The 19,423-nt window shown below is 33.5% G+C and overlaps 4 protein-coding genes and 1 long non-coding RNA gene across 11 annotated transcripts; 4 read left to right on the plus strand and 1 right to left on the minus strand.

Moving 5' to 3' along the window:
* On the plus strand, positions 1 to 3,016 carry LOC121116180 (uncharacterized). 7 transcript variants are annotated; one of them, XM_071888033.1, is made up of 4 exons: positions 59 to 537; positions 985 to 1,430; positions 1,521 to 1,640; positions 1,755 to 3,016. In XM_071888033.1, exons 2-4 carry the CDS (start codon positions 1,025 to 1,027, stop codon positions 2,759 to 2,761), a joined length of 1,533 nt encoding a protein of 510 aa, XP_071744134.1. In that variant the 5' UTR covers positions 59 to 537; positions 985 to 1,024; the 3' UTR covers positions 2,762 to 3,016. The 7 variants fall into 7 exon arrangements, with proteins under 7 accessions (XP_040566351.1, XP_071744134.1, XP_040566352.1 ...); XM_071888034.1 differs by having other exon boundaries at positions 209 to 537; positions 936 to 1,430; XM_071888035.1 differs by having other exon boundaries at positions 209 to 537; positions 951 to 1,430.
* Positions 3,017 to 7,205: 4,189 nt separating this feature from the next.
* Positions 7,206 to 10,153, plus strand: LOC121116183 (uncharacterized). The gene is made up of 4 exons (XM_040710423.2): positions 7,206 to 7,295; positions 9,377 to 9,500; positions 9,573 to 9,739; positions 9,808 to 10,153. The coding sequence occupies exons 1-4, from the start codon at positions 7,272 to 7,274 to the stop codon at positions 10,054 to 10,056; spliced, it is 564 nt and encodes a 187-aa protein (XP_040566357.1). The 5' UTR covers positions 7,206 to 7,271; the 3' UTR covers positions 10,057 to 10,153.
* LOC121116182 (uncharacterized) lies at positions 10,057 to 11,709 on the minus strand. The gene is made up of 3 exons (XR_011779890.1): positions 11,442 to 11,709; positions 11,178 to 11,367; positions 10,057 to 10,596 (listed from the first exon to the last, which is right to left on the minus strand). It is a non-coding gene; the product is annotated as an uncharacterized lncRNA (long non-coding RNA).
* Positions 11,710 to 11,772: 63 nt separating this feature from the next.
* Positions 11,773 to 15,178, plus strand: LOC121116181 (serine/threonine-protein phosphatase Pgam5, mitochondrial). Its single transcript, XM_040710421.2, has 3 exons — positions 11,773 to 12,876; positions 12,962 to 13,397; positions 14,725 to 15,178. The coding sequence occupies exons 1-3, from the start codon at positions 12,764 to 12,766 to the stop codon at positions 15,007 to 15,009; spliced, it is 834 nt and encodes a 277-aa protein (XP_040566355.1). The 5' UTR covers positions 11,773 to 12,763; the 3' UTR covers positions 15,010 to 15,178.
* A 2,666-nt stretch (positions 15,179 to 17,844) lies between these two features.
* Positions 17,845 to 19,083, plus strand: LOC121116184 (caspase-1). The gene has a single exon (XM_040710424.2). The coding sequence runs from the start codon at positions 17,941 to 17,943 to the stop codon at positions 18,901 to 18,903; it is 963 nt and encodes a 320-aa protein (XP_040566358.1). The 5' UTR covers positions 17,845 to 17,940; the 3' UTR covers positions 18,904 to 19,083.
* The last annotated feature ends 340 nt before the right edge of the window (positions 19,084 to 19,423 follow it).

Raw genomic sequence — 19,423 nt, forward strand, 5'->3', positions numbered from 1 at the left:
GAGTGAGTGCAGCTAGAAGACGACTGCTTGCTTCTTTTTTCTTTTCCATATTTTATTTATTGGTTGTTGTCGTTTTCGTTGTGAAGTAGTCTGACTGTTAGTAGTTCTCTCGGGGGCACGCCATCAATAATAAGAAGAACAAATAATAATAAGAATAATAAAAAATAATAAAAAAATAATAATAACAATAAAAAATAATAAAATTCGAGAAAAAGAAAAAGAAGAAGGAAACAAAAGGAACGTAAACAATGCTGGTTCATCCGTGGCTTTAACTCTTCTTCTGCCTCCTCCTATCAAGAGAAGAATTCAGGTCTTCCTCCTCCTTCCTTCTTCCTTCCCCTCCCCCTCATTCCTCTCTTCTTCTTTTCTTCTTCTTGGTTGGTTCAGCTTCTTCCTCCCTTGCTTCTTCCTCTGTTCCCTCCCGCCTTCCCACACTGGACTGAGTGCATCCTCCACAACATTCAAACGGATCCTCCGCATTTCGACATCTCCGCCGCTGCCGTTGCGCTTCGGAACTTCTTCTCCAGTCACTCAAAGGTATATCCATATATTAATGCGCATTGTTCTCATTGTGATTTTCAGAGCATCAGAGCATTGGTAGGGAGTTGTTGAAGCAGGAAGAGAGGGTCCAAGGGAGCGGATCCACTCCCATCTAATCCCTCCTCTCTCCCCATCTCAGTTCTCCCTCCTTCATTCATTGCTTGCTATTTGTAATCAGTAATTTGTCATTGCAACTAGGCGGATCTCCCAAGGTAGAGGTCCTCGTGAACACTCACTGAGGATCACTTCCCGAGTCCGTTTTTTTTAAAATACATTTTTAAACATTTTTTAAAATTGAGTAATTATTTTTCTTTTGTTTGCCTGCTTTAAATAGCGGGAAAACAATTTATTTACATAAATAAATCATTCTGAGATCTTGGGACCATTTGGGGTAGCTGTTACTTTTCCAGGTTCCCCGTTTTGTTCTACACCTCTTAATTGCAGAAAGTCGTCCAGAATTGTCAGCTGAGTGTGCCGCCCCATCATGTCATCGCATGAAGTCTTTGGTGGATTGATCAATTACTACCGGAACTTTGGTGCTACTGGTGGGAATTACTATGATTTGCAAGGAACGACAGTGGCTTCTACAACAGCAGCTGCCACTGTGGTGACACAGGGGCATTCTGCAGTTCATGCTGGTCATGGTCCTGCGACTGTAGTTGCCACTGCTCATGGTGCACTACCTGGTGGGCAACATCTCGTGCATGGGAATCACGCCGGTCAAATCGTCACAAGTGCTGGAGGAACGACGCTTCAAATCCTTCCGGCTATGGTCGTGCCTAAAATAGAAGTGAAGACTGAAGCGCTGGCCCATCACCAGCATCAACACGCTCAACACCAAGGATCGGCGATAGGAGGAGGAGGAGGAGGAGCACCCATTCATATCAGTGGTACGTGGAAATGTCAATTTTGCGATAAAATATTATCTAGCAAAGGGAATTTAAAAGCTCATTTGCATAACGTACATAGCTCTCCTTCAGAAAGAGGGGAAGCATGTTCCGTTTGTGCGAAAGTGTTTTCTTGCAAAGGAAATTTAAAAGCACATTTGGATAATATACATTCGCCCGACAACGATCGGCGGAGATGGACTTGTGAATTTTGTAACAAAGTTTTATCTAGTAAAGGGAATTTGAAACTCCATATAACTAGTATTCATACTAAAGGAGGACCCAGTTTCCCTTGTACGTATTGCTTTAAAGTTTATTCATCCAAAGGTAACCAAAAAGCGCATATCGAGAATGTTCACCGCGTGGAACTCCAGAAATCCGGGGATAAATCTGACGAATGGAGATGTGTTTACTGTTCCAAAGTTCTCTCAACTAAAGGTAATCTAAAGATACACGTAAATACGGTTCATGCCGGAGAGGGAACCCATGCCTGTCCTCATTGCCATAAAACATTCTCGTCGAAAGGGAATCTCAAGACTCACGTTGAAAATCTACACGGGGATGGAAAAAAGGATTGGCTATGCTCTTTCTGTCAAAAAACACTCAGCTCTAAAGGGAACCTCAAACTTCACATCAAAAATGTTCATAAAAATCTCGATGGAGTAATTTCAGGAACATCGCCTTCTCAACCCTCATCTCTGGATCTTCAACCTCATCAAAATGAATGGAGATGTGAGTTTTGCTACAAAATCCTTGGATCCAAAAGTGCCCTCAAAACTCACATCAACGCCCTCCATGCAAATGAGCTCGGTCTTCGAAAAGCCGCCTCATGGACATGCCAAATATGTTATAAAGCACTCTCTTCCAAAGCTGCACTTCTTACTCATATTCAAATCGTGCATGAAAAAAGAAGGGATTTTAAGTGTGATCATTGTCCTCAGACATTCTCTTCTCAGAATCTGTTAAAGACTCACATAAAGGCAGATCACCAGAAAAATAATCTACAACCTCATACTACTCAAGTCTTAACTCCTACAAGTGGGGCGGAAGCAGCGGCCGCGGCAGCAGCGGCTGCTGCTGTCGCTGCGGCACAAGCAGAACATAACTCTCAAAGCTATTACTGTGAATTCTGTCCGAGGGATTTGTATGGAAGGCCCACTAAACTTTTTGCTCATCCTAAAGATCTACAGGGACATATGTATACTGAGCATGGTGTGACTGTTGCAGTGCCTGAACCTGCGAAAGATGAAAAGTGCCACATTTGTCCTAAAATTTTTCCCAGGAGGGAGGATCTTCAAGCTCATCTTGCAAAAGATCATGGCTATGGCACTTAATTATAATAATCACATAAAGAGTTAATTATTTACACATTACCATGTTATTATTACTATTATAATTAATTAAAATTATTATCAATACTATTATTAACTTACACAAAAGTTATGTAATAATAAAGAGTAGTACTATTTCTTTTCTTGTGTCTCCCAAAAACAAATGCAAACAAGCAAGCAATCAATGATATTAAAGAAACAATAAATGATTTGTATCATTCTAGCTATATATTAAAATATATCATCCATTTTTCAATATTTCATGACTATAATTATCCTCTTTTCGGCAAGAGAGCTGCTCAGTTACTGTACATATTCTATTCACTCTGTCAAATATTGTGTACGCAACTTTGCATTTTGTTTTCTTCAATCCTTAATAATATACTATCAGCAGCACTCGCTCAATCTACTGCAAAGGGCTTTCATTTTTATTTTTTAATTCCTCCTCCTGCATTAAAAAAAGGAGTAGCTGAAGAGAGAGAGAGAGAGAGACAGAGACGGAGGTTGTTATCTGAATTATAATAAGTAACATTTTTAAATGATTTTGTGTGTTCTTTATTCTCCCTCTTGCGTTTTTTTTTCTACAGTTTGTGGAATAAGAAACATGTGTGGTTCGTTCTTTCTTTTCTCTCTCTCCATTTTTTTCTTTGTTTTTTTTCTTCTTCTTCCAAGAATTTACAAATTTCCTTAGGAATTATTTAAAAATTAATGATATGTACAACCGCCACTAGCTCTGGTCTTGACCTCCTTTTTCTATAATGAGGGGGGAGGGGGCGGGATACGTCATTATGTATGTGACACTACACCTTTGGTCACGTGAATGGTGAGTACAAGTTGTAACTTGTACAATATGACTGTACAAGTTGCAATTCATAAGATGAGATGTAGAATTTAGAATATTCCATGGAGAGTCGATATGTTTAAGGGTGTGATTGATTACTTTTTCAATTATAATTACTCTTGGATAAATATTATAAGGTTAAAAGGCCGACAACTATTATATTATTTTAAAAAAATGGACAAGGAATTTTAGTCGATCAAATGAAATAATAGCATCCATTGGTACTTGTCATTCAGCCATATAATTTATTACTTATACTTCAGAATTGATGAAGCTACTTGCTTTAAAAATAGTCTTTCTGAATACTTAAGTATTTCTAATTATTTTCGACAGAACATCTTGAAAAAGATTTCATTTATTTCGTTTAAAATTGTTATAGAAGGAATCAATATTTTCATTCATAATGGATGAGCCCACTAAAATATATTTGTTATCCGCAAGGTGATGTAACCGTCTGTAGCTTGTTTAAATAAGAAGAATTTTGCCAGCACCCTCTATGTGAGAAACATATGCATATGTTGTTGCAAGGACTTATAGAAGAAAAGAACTAAGGACAAAAAAATGAGCAAGCAGGTGGAGTCCCATTTAGATGTTTCATTCTTGTGAAGCTAGATTTTACTGATGGTATTGTTCATGTCTTTTGGACCTTAGTTAATTCATATGTTGTTGTTATTACACTAAAATGTAGGAGAAAATTACACGTACGAAGACCAGAAAGCTTAGACAAGTCCTCCATCTTAATTTCAATTCGAAATTAGGATGGAATTCTTCTTCAGAGTCCTCCTACAAAGAAGGAATTCAACAAGTCAAATTTTAAATTTTGGGTGATGAATTGTCTTCTTTACATGGAATTCCTCAGGAAAATACCTGTAATTTACTTTCTCTAAAAGTAGACTAACTCATAAAATTGGATTGCCTCAAAACAATTAGTAAATATATCCTCCACCGTTTTTTCATTTGTACTTAAATACATTGCAAGTACTTGTAAATTACTTAAGTACCTCCAAAAAATCAGCCAAATACTTGTGCTCAAAATTTGAATGAGTATTTGTACTCTACATAAGTACATTTAAATGTATGTACTTGGCCCCATTCCTATATAAAGAAGTCAAATTCCTATCAAACAAATCAAATTACTCCTTTACATCCTTTCTTTGTGATATAAACTTTGGTTTGAGCTTGGATTTTTCACATTTCATAATGTTTTCAGCCAAATTATCGTTAAAAATTCTACAGAGTTTTGCAGCGATAATAGCGCCGCGCAGACAAGCTGTACCGAACGTTTAATACGTAGTGCGTTAAAATGAATCCCATTTTTTATTGCTTCTATAGAGCGTTTTCATGCGACGTCACAATTTTAATGTCGTCCATTTTTGGGGCCTAAATAACCAAGTTTTATTACAATAAAAATCCCTTTTTTCATTAATTGAGGAAAATAGTGAACTATTGGATGTTAAAATGAGACAAATTAATAAAGAGCTTAAATCTGACAGTCTATGAAAATCCATCGGTCAGTTGCCTTGTTTATATATATATATATATATCAAGTAGTACTCAATTCAGGTATTAAGTTTTTTTTTTTTCGATTCCACTCCGAATTCAAACTTTTAGTTTGGCGTTGGACAATCGCTACGTTAAAGATTTCTTTCGGTTAGCTTAGTCTTCCTAATTAAAACAACAAATGCTATGTAAATATGAACAGATACCTAATTATCTTAGCACATGACTCTTGTTATTTCAAAAAGAGGTCCTCAGGTATTTTTTGTTGCTTATTTGCTTACATTCATGGCTAAATTATGAGCCTCGATCTCTTGATTTAGAATTATTGAACTGGTCGAGTTCATATGTTGGAGTTAAGGTAGAGTACTAGAAACTTTCATGTTCTATAAAGCATTCAAGAAGTGCCCCCTTAGCCCCTTCTGTGCCACTGCCACAAAATAGGCCTCCCAAGCATTCGTTATAAGCCTTTTAAATCATATTTAAAAAAGTAAAAAAATATAAATTTGGATTTTTTTGTAAGTGCTATTGGAACTGAACGCTAAAGTCTCATTTATAGCGTTCAGCGTTTAAAAAAAATCGTTTCGTTCACAAGCCTGAAAAATATCAACATTGAGCCTCCAAAATGGCGTCTCTTTCAATTATGACATCAGTGAAAACACTCTATAGCAGGAGTTCACAACCCAACATTTTCCAAGTCGCATTGACCCTAAAGATAAAAGTAGTTGGGTAGATCCTCATTCATTGCATTTTTGAAGTTAATGACTGCCAAATTTTGCTGTTGGTATTTACCGTCAAAACCAAGCCTGTTTTTTTTTCCTTCTTTTTTTTGACACCATCAGCTTTTTTTTAAAATTACTAGATACTTAGCGTCAAAATAGTCTTTCCACTTTGTTGAGCTTCATTGATTCAGCTGACATAATTTATTTACATATGACACACTGTGGCATTTCAGCTCCTGTATCAACTATGAAAGTAAATCTATACTTTCAAAATTCCTCAATATATTTTTTTTCCGTAATACTTGTCTTTCCATTAATCATGGACAATCGTAAATTTTACAAAACAAATTTTAGTTTACTAATGATTATATTTGGAGAATATTATCGAATAATACAAAAATACAATACTGGGATATTTGGTATCAAAGAAATAACTTTTTAGAAGACCTTCGGCAACCCAAGTTGGGCTACAACCCACGGGTTGGGAACCACTGCTCTATGGGACTATAGACACTAGCAGTTGTTTTTTTCACAGCTCGAAGAAATATGCGAGAAATCGATTAAAACCAATTGACCCACTCCCGTCCAAGATGCAAGGGCGTTCACAGGGGGTGGGCTAGAGGGACTGTAGCCTCCCCCCACCCAAATTAAGAAATTTTTGCTTTTTAATATAATTTTTTTTCCATGAAATTTAATATTTGAAATTTTTTTTCCAAAAAAATTATTTTTTGAGAATAGCTATCATTTTTGGTTTTTTTCCTCAAAATTTTAATATTCGATATTTAATTTTTAAACTTTTTCCCAATTAATTAATTTTTTTTGTGGATAGTTATGAATTTTTTGTGAATAGATGTGGATTTTTGAAATTTTTTTGTATATAACTATAGATTTTTGAAATTTTTTTTACAAAAAATTTTTTTTTTTGAGAATAGCTATAATTTTTGGGGTTTTTTTTTGCCAAAAATTTTAATATTCGATATTTAATTTTTAAACTTTTTCCCAATTAATTAATTTTTTTGTGGATAGTTATGAATTTTTAAATTTTTTGTGAATAGCTGTGGATTTTTGAATTTTTTTTTACAAAAAATTTAATTTTTTGTAAATAACTATAGATTTTTGAAATTTTTTCCAAAAATTTTAATTTTTCAATCACCCCCTCTCCCCTCTCTTATATATATATATAATCCAGCAGATGCGCCTGACTTGAGATATGGTAAATTTTTCTGAGATGATATGCAAAGTAAAAAGTTTGAGAACCAGTGTCTGTGACTATATAGACCAAAGACATAAAAAAATATCTTAACACTATTCAACTCTTCTTGCATAATAAAAAATTGTTTACTTACATGCCACTTCATAACTAATCTTACAAGGCTTCATAGTACGGATATACACAGTTGCTTCTTGGTTTCATTTAGATTGTGATTGTTCAATGTGTTAAAAACGAAGAACTATGAAATTATTTAGAACAAAAATGGTAAACTATGTTATTGTTAGTTAGATCTTGGAAGACTCTTGTTTTTGTTTTTTAGTAGTTGTGTTGAGTCAGTCCTTATTTATTCAGTCCAGTCCAATCTTAGGGTCGGCCCTTCGGACTGTCAGTGGTCGAACTGATTAAAAAAAAAGAAGAAATAATGTTGAGTGAAGGAACGAACTTTATAAGTTTTATGACTGAACTGCAGTCCCGTCCAGTTCAGTTTCAGTCCTAAAAACGTATAAAGTTCTGTTCTTGATGACGTCATTCCACTTTATTATTTATTTATTAATACGTTGTAGTACAGACAGTCTTAAGGACCAGTCCCGATTACTGAAAGGAACGGTTCTAAAACTCGACTGGACAGAATAAATAAGGACTGACCCAACACTAGTTAGTAATATGTAGTAGTATCACAATCAAGATTCAAACAAACCACATTTACCAAATTATTAATTATCATTACATAAACTGTCCCAGTCGTACTGGTGCATGGGGTGTTAAACATCTTAGTATTCAAACTAGTTGAATCATAAAATATCTCTATGGACATTTATTTATTTTTAATTTTTTTTTGCTAACGACGCTCATTATGATCTAAATATTATGTATATAATATTTGACCTAGGAATTGTCCATATACATTAAGTATATTTCCTTCTCTAGGAGCGACCGTGAATCTAACCTCCACAAATTGAGTGTAAAGGAATAATTTTCCCCGAGCGCGTTGTTTCACTGAGCTATGTCGCTCCATTACTCCCTTTACGGTTTAATATCCCGAACCCCAGCGCAAAGACCTTTTCTGATAGAAACAATCGAAAAGCTGACTCTGATGCAAAGTTTGAAGCCTCTGAGGCCATTTTTGGCATAGGCTATTTTAGTTTTCAAGTTTTTCGTATCATTTTTCTCTGGGGGATAATTAAAAACAGACTTTGGCAAAATTTGACTTCTCTTACGTAATTTTGTCGTGTTATAAGCCATTTTAATTTGAGAAAAGGGATTTTTGGGTCGAAATTGGCCAGGCCTCGTACCTTTCCATATATGATTGTAGGTATCAAAAATTATACTTAATAATCTTTTTAGGGAAAAATATTTTGAACTTTGAAGTATTGTAGTTCATTGGTAATGCTAGGTTTTCGTGGAGGAAACGAGATAAAATAATTTTTTCATGAGCACACAACAGTAAAATTAAACAAAAATTGATTACAATTAATATCATATTAGATTAAGGATTATACACTGAAGTACAGGAATATAAAATATGAAATTTCATTTGGAAAAAACTAAGAAACAAACTCCCCCATAACTAATATAAAAATCATACATAAAATTTAAACTTGCGTATTTATTTTTGAAATATTAAATTTTTTTCTAGTTAAAGTTTATAAGTCCTTAATTTGTTGCCCTATTTTTTTATTTCATCTATACCTAGATACAAGCCCTTATTTCATAGATATATTTGAGTCAATTATAGGATTTGTATCCAAATTTGTGGAAAAAATTAGGATACAAAATAATTTTAGCTATAGTTTAAAACCTTTAGTTGAATTGAGAGACTTACATTGGGCTGATGTGGCCCCTCAAATAAAATATGTCAATTTCTCATTCTTTTAATGTCGAGATCCATTTTTGGCTACTTGGTTTGCAATTTGTGGGACACCCAAAGGGTTATTAAGAATAACTTGTTGCATAAATTGGTGATAATTCGTCGAAGAATACTCATGTAATCCACACTCAATTTTGAGAAAAATCATTCCGAATTTGTAATTGATTTAATTGCAAATTATTGTAGATCATTTATTTTACTTCTTAATTTTTTGTAAATGTGACTTTAATCAAGATTTTAAAAAAATCACACGGCACTATCAATTAAATTTTGGTACATAATAAACGTCTTAATGAATTATTTAAACTCTTTACTTCTTACTCATTATTTAATTATGTTTTTATTCATTTATTAAAAGATATGTATTTACCAAACTTCCAGGATTAATGCATTATTTTTTAAGATTAGTTAGTAAATACTCCTACATAATTTACGGCTCCATGGGTTTAATTATTGTTTCTATTCATTGTTGGTATAGGGTAGTACATGGTCTCTATTGTCGTATCAATCATCCTTATTGGAAAGCCCAGTTCATAAATCTATACCGAAAGGGGAGTACTACCGAAATGATGATCCCCATTATACACATTCTCCAAGGAAAGGTACATTAGATTTCCCTGGACATCCTTTTCTATGAGTAAAATTATTTATAATATATTCCATATTATATATAGATTGCAAATCATTTAGTCTACAACATAGCACAGAAAAATTATCAGTTCGAGGCTACGACAACCTCTGCTACTTTCCAAATGATGATCCAGGACCAATTTTGTTCGATTGTAATCCATGCGAGGAGGAAGAGACTCAGGAAAGTTCATTGACTGATCCTAAATCAGATGTACTGCCCACATACCCTTCATAAATTCCTACCTCTTTTGTCTTTAATCTTTTTATTACTAATTTCAGTCCGACTATGATAGTAATCCAGATACTCTGTCCATCATATGCAAAACAACTAAGAACTTACGCCGATCTCTGTCATTGAGACCGGGTGGGAGCTTTCCGTTTCGAAGGAAAAAGAAAGAAATCCCTCCAGAATCAAGGAGTATTAATAATCAAATCATTTATTCATCAGTTCTTAAAAACTATGACATCAACTATTATCCCTCTGAAACTAAAAAAATCTTCTGCGAAGAAGATATTGAACAAAGTTAATTTAAAATCTTCAAAAATTATAATTCATAATCATATGGATACATACATTCCACAGCACTCAATTAAATGATAAAATACATGATGAATAATTAGTTAATTAATCAAACTATTTATATTATATGAAAGAATCTTATCATTATTAGATAATAATTCATTTGTAAAAAGTAGAGTTTCCTTCTCTGGTAACCTCATTCCCTGGATCACTCTCCTCAGTAGATCCATAAACAGGGGGATATAGGGCACTTTTGCTACCATTTTTTTGTGTTGGCTTTATGCCTTGGCTCAAACAAGGTTCTATGTCTGGGATTTTGTTCTTCATTTTGGAATCCTCGTGACATATACTATACCATATTAAAGCCAGTATGAGAATAAATATTAACAATGTCTGTAAGACAATGATGACTATTGTTTTATTGTAGGAGTCCACAATGTATCCCTCAATAGTTTCAGACAATTTGACAGTTTTGAATGGATTCATTGTCGATGGGCTTATTGGATTTATAGTAGTAGGGATTGAAGGAGAACTTGTAGTTTCTTTAACTGGAAAGAAATTGAACATTATTTGACTAAGGATTTTTTTTATATTATCGAGCAGAGGTGGGGACCTGGACTCGAGGTTCGATGTAGAAGGGAGTCCATATTTCAAAAACTTGCGACTCCGCTTGATCTCACAATCAAAAACTCGAGACTTGACTTGGAATCGCTAGCTAAGACTCGCGTTCAACTTGGATTCGAAACCTATTTTTTTACTAAACTCAAGAAAAGCCTTAACACTATAAATCCTACATTATAATTATAGACTTGAAATAAAATCAAAATAAATCTGAGGACTATATAAAAATTTTCAAGTACTCGAACTGCTCTTAATGTAGGTGCATAAAGACTTGATACTCAACTTGGACTTGAATTTAGCAACTCACAATAAAAGACTCACAAATCATCGACATGAACTCGATAGCTAAGACTATATTTAAAAAAAAAATAAAAAATCAAGGACTTAGAATTGATTTTGACTTGTAAGCAAAGGCTTGAGACTCGACATTGACTTGCAGTAAAAGGAATTTTCCCCACCTCTCTTATGAAGTCAATTAGGTGTTGCATAGTTAATAGGTCTCACTCACCACTTGATTCTAAAGCAATGCACAAACTAGAATAATAAACTTGGATTTTTGAGGACGAGAGACTGTGATGAAGGCCTCCACATGTTTTATTCGCGTCTTGTGGGCAAGGAATATTACACAAATCTTCATCAATGAATCGTTTAATGGGTAATGCTTCATCATCAAAACAGAGGCATCGAGTCTTATCTTCCTATTATATTATCATGGATTAAATAATTTGATTTTAATTAATATAATTAGTTAATTCCGTGGTTTTTTTTTTACTTGCTGCTGATAAAATATTAAATATTGTGTCGCATTTGGATAAATTATTCGGCAATTTTTTCCACAATCCTTCTTCCCTTTTTTGTTTATCGTAATAGAGGAGATTCTGTTGAACGTTAATTCGTTGGATGCAACACATTTTTGCTCATGAGGTGGACAGAACGATGTTGATCTATGTAAAAAGTTGAACAACAAAATTACTAATAACACCTTCATTATTTCAGAATGTTAGACTATTAGCTCTTTGTATCAATATGATAGTCAGGGTCTAACAGGTGTGCAAATCTATAAATGGAAACATCTTTTAACATGATTAAAGTATAATTAAGTAAGGCATATCGTGGATGTATGTTATCAAAATATTCAGAGGATTGCGCTAAGTTCTCATCACCAAGTCAAGTAAGTTATTATTATATAGTATGTACGTTAAATAGTGATGAATTTAGTGTACATATATAATATATTATAGTCGGATTGAATGGAATGATTAGTTAAATATTTAGTGTTATAATTAATTCGAAGACAATATATTTATTGTAATAAATAATATACTCTCTGATATAAAGTTCATATTACTATGAATAGGAAGTATTCAACGTGACGTCATGAAAGGAAAAAATATAAATATATTTATTTAATAGGGGAGACCGTAGAAAGTTGCAACACGGGACGAACATCAAAAAAGGTATAGCCAAAAAATCTAAGTTTTTACAAATTTTTTTAGCCAGAGCATGACTCTGAAGAGTGAATTTCTTTTCAGATATTTTATATTAACCCATAAAACGTGCCGTAAGTTGTACTTAAAGTAGGCAAAATTAATTATCACAAAAAATAATGTTATTGCTTTTATTTAAAAGGCTATATACAGGCAAAATAAGGAAACTTAAATCAAATAAAAGTTTTGAACTAAGGCTAAGATTATTGTTTATCTTATTGCATCCCAACAATTTGAGTAAAAAGTCTATAAATACTCGAATAAGTTTATGAAATATTGGACTGTATTAATTACAAAAAAAAATAATTGGGATGTTATCCTTTTCTTGGGTTTCGTTCATGATTGCTTTAATGTTGATGTACCACAAATATATTCAAACCATAGCATATATATGTTGTTATGCTGTGTCAAATTTAGGCCAGTTGGAGTTAATGATGCTCCGTGTAATTGAGATTGAAGTAAATTGTTGCAACTCCCTCTGTCTCCCCTACGCTCTTTTATCTTTTTAAAAAGACAGCTAACTGAGAGGTTACTTAGTTCTTATTTATCAATTTCTTCATTGCATACGTTACGGTATATTTTCATTGATATTTTATATTATACGAGCATGGCATCACTTATATCTGGATGGATCGGTCGTGGAGCAGTCCTTGTGGGATTGACCGTCTATGGGAAGCGTCATTCCCTATTAGCAGAAGAATGGAACTCTAATTGGGATTTGTAAGAACAACTTTGGGGATTCTACAAGATATGTTTATATTATCAATTCAATATGTACAATTAATATTCATATTTGCTTTTTTAGGAGAGATCCTGTATCCCTTGTCAAGCCTTTAAACAATTCGGATGCTCAAAATGAGGAAAAGAAAGCCCTTCATCAGCAAAAAGTAAAAGAAAATACGAGCAAGGCCAAGCGGATGATTATATTGGTTCGACATGGACAATATAATTTAAATGGTGAAACAGATACTCAAAAGTACCTCACAGCTCTTGGTAGAGAACAAGCTTCACTCACGGGGAAACGCTTACATGAACTCTTGAAGTACTATGCCGATGATAACACAGACATAACATTAACGATGTCTACTATGACTAGAGCCACAGAAACAGCCAATATTATTTTAAAAGAGCTTGATCCGAAGATAAAAGAAGCACCCAAAAAATGTGATCTCATTCGTGAAGGAGCACCAGTGGAACCGAGTCCTCCTCTAAGAAAGGATATATGGGATCCTTTTCCTTCCGTAAAAAAATGATTATTTTTAACCATTGTGTAGACTAGACTGTTTATTTTCGGCTTGATATCTTTTCTCTCTGGACATACTTTTTCTACCGCTTGGGACTACGTGAAAAATGCTATTTTTGTGTCAAAATCGGCAATTGAAAATTGTAGCCTCTTGTATCGTCCTAATTATGATGATGCTATGAGTCAAAAATTGTGCTTTTTAAATTTTTGAGTATTTGGTAGATCAGTAAATAATATTCCACCTCTTCTTCTTGAATAATTTTGGTGTTTAATTTTTACTCAATGATTTGCGGGTTCCCTGTTTAATCAAAGATAATTATGTCCCACTTTTTTGTTCATCAACTAAGAAAGTTCAATTTTGCTATGTCATTTTTGATAAAACAGGGAAATTGCAAATTGAGGACATCTTAAACCCCTTAAATTATTAAAAATAAGATACATAATAATTTTTATAGATAAACCAAGTAATGAAAAATATAAAAAGGTTATTTTTGTATTTATCTTTATACATGGGTTCTGATAACTGATACTATATGCTTTGACAGCATTTGAAATGCTTGTATTTAACGAGTTCGAGAATCTCACTTTCTGCTCCAAAAATTAATATACAATCCTCATCGAATTTCCCACTGTCCAATAGCAAAAAGTTATCTCCATTTGCTAACAATAAAGAGGAATTATATATTATCTCTGTCTATTAGAAGAAAAAGGAATTATATATGAACTCTGTCTAGTAAGAATGGGGGAACTTGAACATTTTTTTTGTCGCCAATACCGTATATTCCTCGACAAGCTCGAAGTACTGGGGATTAAAGCTTAAGTTGTTTCATCCAAATTCGCAGTCCTTTCAGAGATAAGTGATCTCGAAGAAATCCCTGAGTCTAAAGCATGAAGCTTTAACTTTGATTTGGACTCGCAAACTTTAAAATTTGATGGGTGATTGTGTTCGCCAAGCCTTTTTACTATCATGGAGTTGAAAGTAATGAATAACAAAGGACTTCAAGTGAAGGAAGATACATTTTAAGCCCAAAAAATAAGTGCGAAGGTGCATGTATGCTATAATATATGTATGAGGAGGGGGGGATGCCCAGGTGAATCTTCCGGTCATCGGTACATGAGGCTTAAAAATGGCCAATTTCGATACAAAATCCAATTTAAAAAAATTAAAATGACTTGTACGACAAACATTGCCATAGTCCGTTTTTTATCGTCTCTAGCCGAAAAAATATTTTAGTTGAGAGAGAAATAAAGATCAAGACGAGAACGGAACATTCTTTGTTCCCATATATATTAGTATTACCCATTATATTTAACTTTTTGCATAGGATTTTCTAATTGATGGTTCACGTATTGAGGCTGCCTTCAGAAAACACTTTCATAGGGCAAAGCCAAGTCAAGAGAATATGTCAATTGATATACTAGTCTGTCATGGAAACGTTATTAGATATTTCCTGTGTCGGGCACTCCAATTCCCCTCAAACGCCTGGCTCCGTATGAATATCGATAATGGAAGTATTACTATTTTTACTATCCATTCAAATGGAGAAGTTGTTTTAAATACCTACAGCAACTCAGGTCACTTTCCAATGGATAAAAAGACCGTGACTTAAGAATCACGATTCCCTTAAGAAGGAAATACACATTCCATTAATTATTTACAATGCCTTTAAATGATTTTTTGCTTAATTTAATGTGATGTTTACTTTGTCAAATATCCCATTTACAGAATGTGTATTCGCAGCTCTCGCTCACTAAATAAATATAATTTAAGTAATCTCATTCGATTGGAATATTTATTACTTTACTCTCAAAATAATATTAATTCACTTTTATATATACATATGTTGATGAATTTGTTCGCTCAAATAGTGTATGTCTTAAAAAAGTTTAAACCCTATAAAGATAGTCCTAGGAGTGACAAATTTTATTAGGACCGTACTAGTAGTACTGCAGCTTTTTAGACAGATCCAAAATTATCTTTAAGTGATTGTTGAAAAACAAATTCATTTAAGCTTTCATTTAATTTCCCATACAAATCCATCTACTTAATTATGATAATGGTTGAAAATCATATGATCAGCTGGTATGCTATAAAAAAGAAACTAAATTATTTTTGGTCACCCTCAAGGGTTATGCCATCATGTGATCGAACTTGTCAGAATTTTGAACTTGATGTACAGAACCGACTGCGGGGCAAGACAGAGAGATTTAGACGTCACAGAGTATAACAACGGTACTCTTAAAGTCAAGGAAGGTGATATATAGCTACTCTTGGTAACAATTATACAGTATAACTTATACTCTTTGACGTCACTATTAAAAAGCGGGGTGGAAGTCAAACATCAGCCGGAAAAGAGTTATGGTATAACCTTGAATTTCTATTAACCTTATGTCAACCTGATAATTTAAGTAATATTGGAAAGAAAATATGCTCTACAACTCAAACTGGTGTGTTATTTTTTGGTTTGACATTTTTGTACCATCATATTAATTTATTAAAATCGACCAAGGATGTAACAAAGTCAGAATTTTTTCGTTTCACATGTATGAGTTTCAAGTTGGGAATCCAATTTTTACATAAATTTAAACTTTTTTACCATAGACAGATGTTAAATTAGAGTTATATTGTCCGATACAATTATGATTAAGTCATTTTTCATTCTTTAAAATAATGAAAAACATTATGAAAATCATTTAACATTTATCAACGCAGAATTGTTTCTAATTTGCTTCAAAAGCAACTGCAAGTCTCAAAGTCTAAATTAACCTTTTACTTATAGCATCTATTGTAAAACTATACTGAATGGATTGAATAAAAATACATATAAGTGGTTAATTTACATAGTACAATCGGATAATGTCTAACATCTATATAAAAAAGCTAAGTTTGTCGACTGCCGAGGCATCAATATTTAGTGTGTGCTAAATACTTTAAAAACTACGTAACTACTTGACCTACGAAATATCAATGTAGTAGCGAGTGTGTGTAGCTAAAGCACAGCACGTCATATTAAAAAATAAAATAAAAAGGAAGTACATATCTATATTAATAAAGCAAAGTTTGTCTGTTCATCGATGCCTAATAACTCCAAGTTATGCCGCCATATATATTTTATTGTAAGATAGCAAAGTGTACCAGGGGCGTCCGCAGAGTGTTGGCGGAGAGGCTGTAGCCCCCTCCCAAATGAAGGAATATTTTATTTTGGACTAGGAAAAAGTATCCCTTTGGATGATTTTTTTGTATGAACAAACGCTGCGTGGACAAAACGTCTACCTTCAGAACGTAGAATATAAAATAAGGGGATCCTCCAAGTGTTGTTGCGATATATCCCATTCAGACATTTCTCGCCAGAAACATATACCCACCACCACCACTTCTATATAAACTACCAGTAAGGATAACTCCTATTTACTCCTCAAATGTCGGGGATGTTGTTGGGTACGGCCTGGTCCAAAATGGGATGAAACGCACTGCAACTATTTAAGCAACCACCAAGACCCCTTCACAACTCCTAATTTACACCCCGAATGTTGGAGCTATTTTGAAGTGCTGCAGGGCCCCAAAATGGAACAAAAACCACAGCTACTACTTACATTTACCCCAAAGGCCATCGAAAGTTGAGGCTGTTTCGGGTTTTATCTTGTTTTGGGAACTGGGGGTACTCGAAAGCCCCAACTTCCTGGGGATAAATTCATCGGAGGTTAGAAAAGCCACTACCAAAGTGCGACTAACACGGGTGTCAAGAAGTTTTTACTCATCCACGATGCAAAAAACTGGGTGCGAGGATTAATCATGAAAGATTTAGATAATATTAAAACTAATTCTTCCATTCTAATTCTATATTCTTTGTGTATAATAAAGTGATTATAAGAACCTAATCAAAATACATCAATATATTAACATATTATGTTCTATGACTTAATAAAGAAAAAGAGGACATTTCCAAGAATGAATCTCGTAATATAAAGTAAACTAATATGTGTTCCTTTGCAGAAAAATATTTTTTTATTAATTAATTATCATTATATAAACATAACACAGTAGTTTGTAGTTCGAATCTTTACTGTTGTAGTACTTTAAATAAATTAAATAATACACAAACACAACAGTACCTTAATGGAAGAAGTGTTAATCACTTCTCCGTTATATATTAATTATCATTTATAATGATTATTTATATTGGAAAATACTCATGGATTGAGAAACAAGCTTAATATCATAATTATAAGTATAATTAATAAAAAAATACTATCATCCAAAAGAACCCTCATTGTATTGTATGAATAATACCTATCTATAAATAGTCGGCTATTTTATATACTGACTCCGGAACCTGAATTCAAGATGATGACGATAATGTAATTGATTGATAGAATAATTGTGTTATTATTATCATATAAAAGATAAGATAAAATTATATCTTATTCTGGTAGATACAATTTTCTGATGTACATGCAGTTGTTACAGCTTCTTGTTCAACAACAAATTAAATAAGTTCCAAATATTTATAATTAATCAGGGATTATTTAGTGTATTCAAGATGTTAACTTCTAAAACAAAAAAGTTTAACAAATCTAGGGACTCTAAAAATGCATCTCCTGTATCCGTTTTAATTAATCAAGAGAACTCAGAATCCTCTGAGTCATCATCAAAATCCAAAATATTATCCTGTAAAACTCGCATACATGATGATAATTACAATTTGGAACATGGTGAGAAAAGGATTTTAATTTTCAATCAAACAAAGTTTAGAGGTTATGATACTGGCCTGAAGGATCGAATAGGAGTAGAACATGATACTCAAGCGATTAAAGATACCTTCAATCCACTTGGCTTCTTCATACAAGAACATGAAAATTTAACAGTTGCTCAAATCAAACACGAGTTATTGTCTCTCTCAAGTATGGACTGTCTCTCGTGTCTGGTGATATTCATATCGACTCATGGAGACAAAAATGATATCTTGTTGGCGTTTGATACGAAATTCAATTTACGGGATGACATTATGGAGGAATTGTCTCCAAAAAAGATGCCTTTTCTTGCAGGTAAACCTAAAGTGGTTTTTGTTCAGGCGAGTCAAGGACCAATGATGGACAAAGGAATTCATATTATGTTTGTAAAGCTTGAAAGCGGCCAAGCCGATGGACGTGACTCTGCAGAATCAAATCATAAAATTTCCACACATACAGATTTTCTTTTAGCCAAGTCATCTTATCATGGATATTCTTCACATTGGTCAGATTTATCAGGGTCACGGTTTATTCAAACCGTGTGCGATGAAATAGGCAAGTCTTCCCCTACGGATGACCTCTTGTCCATTATGACAAAAGTTATACGGAACATTTCTATAAACTACACGTCCCGTCACGAAGATCCTGATAGTGACCAGTGTAAGCAAACCCCAATGTTAGAGGTTACACTTCTCAGAAAGATTTACTTGAAGTCACTTGACAATGTAGAATCATCTGGGTCTAAATCGGATGAAGAGCCTTCTACAGGATAAATGAGTTTTCTGGCTTGAAATAAAAACTGAATTTGTATGACATAATTATTAATTATTATGCTCTCTCCAGTGTACTTCAAAACATATTTGTGTTTTCATGTTACCACTTGTGAGTCTTATATATATACAGTAAAATCATTGCTATCATGTAAGAGATACAATAAAGATACCTGTTGTTAAGTATAATTCAATATACAGGGGGTCCCCTTTTAACGTGGTTTTTTGGTTTTTGGGAACAAGAAAAATCCGCGGAGTACGAGGACTTCTTTTAGTACCAAAACTCGTGAAATTGGAGAAATTCTTTTTCAAAGCCCACTTTTTACTAGTGTTCCTTTTTTTTTTTGTATGGTTAGGACTAAAGATTAAACCCTTTAGTTAAGACTAAAGGACTCAAGGGAAATAGTGCACAATTAATAAAAGAAGAGCATGATTTTTCCTCCTCTTTGCTGATTGGCTTAAAATTGTCAGTCACCATAAGGTCTATTTTAAAGGACTTGATGCCAATTTATGTACTACTTTG

This window comes from Lepeophtheirus salmonis, chromosome 4 (assembly GCF_016086655.4).
Source record: "Lepeophtheirus salmonis chromosome 4, UVic_Lsal_1.4, whole genome shotgun sequence".
Classification (NCBI taxonomy): Eukaryota; Metazoa; Arthropoda; class Copepoda; order Siphonostomatoida; family Caligidae; genus Lepeophtheirus; species Lepeophtheirus salmonis.

What these genes read in the sequence shown, in the direction of transcription:
- LOC121116180 (XM_071888033.1), top strand. Translation starts at nt 1,025, where the DNA reads ATGTCATCGCATGAAGTCTTTGGTGGATTGATCAATTACTACCGGAAC. An exon ending in AGCACCCATTCATATCAGTG is followed by an intron (nt 1,431 to 1,520) that starts GTACGTGGAAAT and finishes GCTCTCCTTCAG; the next exon opens with AAAGAGGGGAAGCATGTTCC. An exon ending in GAGATGGACTTGTGAATTTT is followed by an intron (nt 1,641 to 1,754) that starts GTAACAAAGTTT and finishes ATTCATCCAAAG; the next exon opens with GTAACCAAAAAGCGCATATC.
- LOC121116184 (XM_040710424.2), top strand. Translation starts at nt 17,941, where the DNA reads ATGTTAACTTCTAAAACAAAAAAGTTTAACAAATCTAGGGACTCTAAA.
- LOC121116181 (XM_040710421.2), top strand. Translation starts at nt 12,764, where the DNA reads ATGGCATCACTTATATCTGGATGGATCGGTCGTGGAGCAGTCCTTGTG. An exon ending in TGGAACTCTAATTGGGATTT is followed by an intron (nt 12,877 to 12,961) that starts GTAAGAACAACT and finishes TTGCTTTTTTAG; the next exon opens with GAGAGATCCTGTATCCCTTG. An exon ending in TATGGGATCCTTTTCCTTCC is followed by an intron (nt 13,398 to 14,724) that starts GTAAAAAAATGA and finishes CTTTTTGCATAG; the next exon opens with GATTTTCTAATTGATGGTTC.
- LOC121116183 (XM_040710423.2), top strand. Translation starts at nt 7,272, where the DNA reads ATGAAATTATTTAGAACAAAAATG. An exon ending in AATTATTTAGAACAAAAATG is followed by an intron (nt 7,296 to 9,376) that starts GTAAACTATGTT and finishes TTGTTGGTATAG; the next exon opens with GGTAGTACATGGTCTCTATT. An exon ending in TGACTGATCCTAAATCAGAT is followed by an intron (nt 9,740 to 9,807) that starts GTACTGCCCACA and finishes TACTAATTTCAG; the next exon opens with TCCGACTATGATAGTAATCC.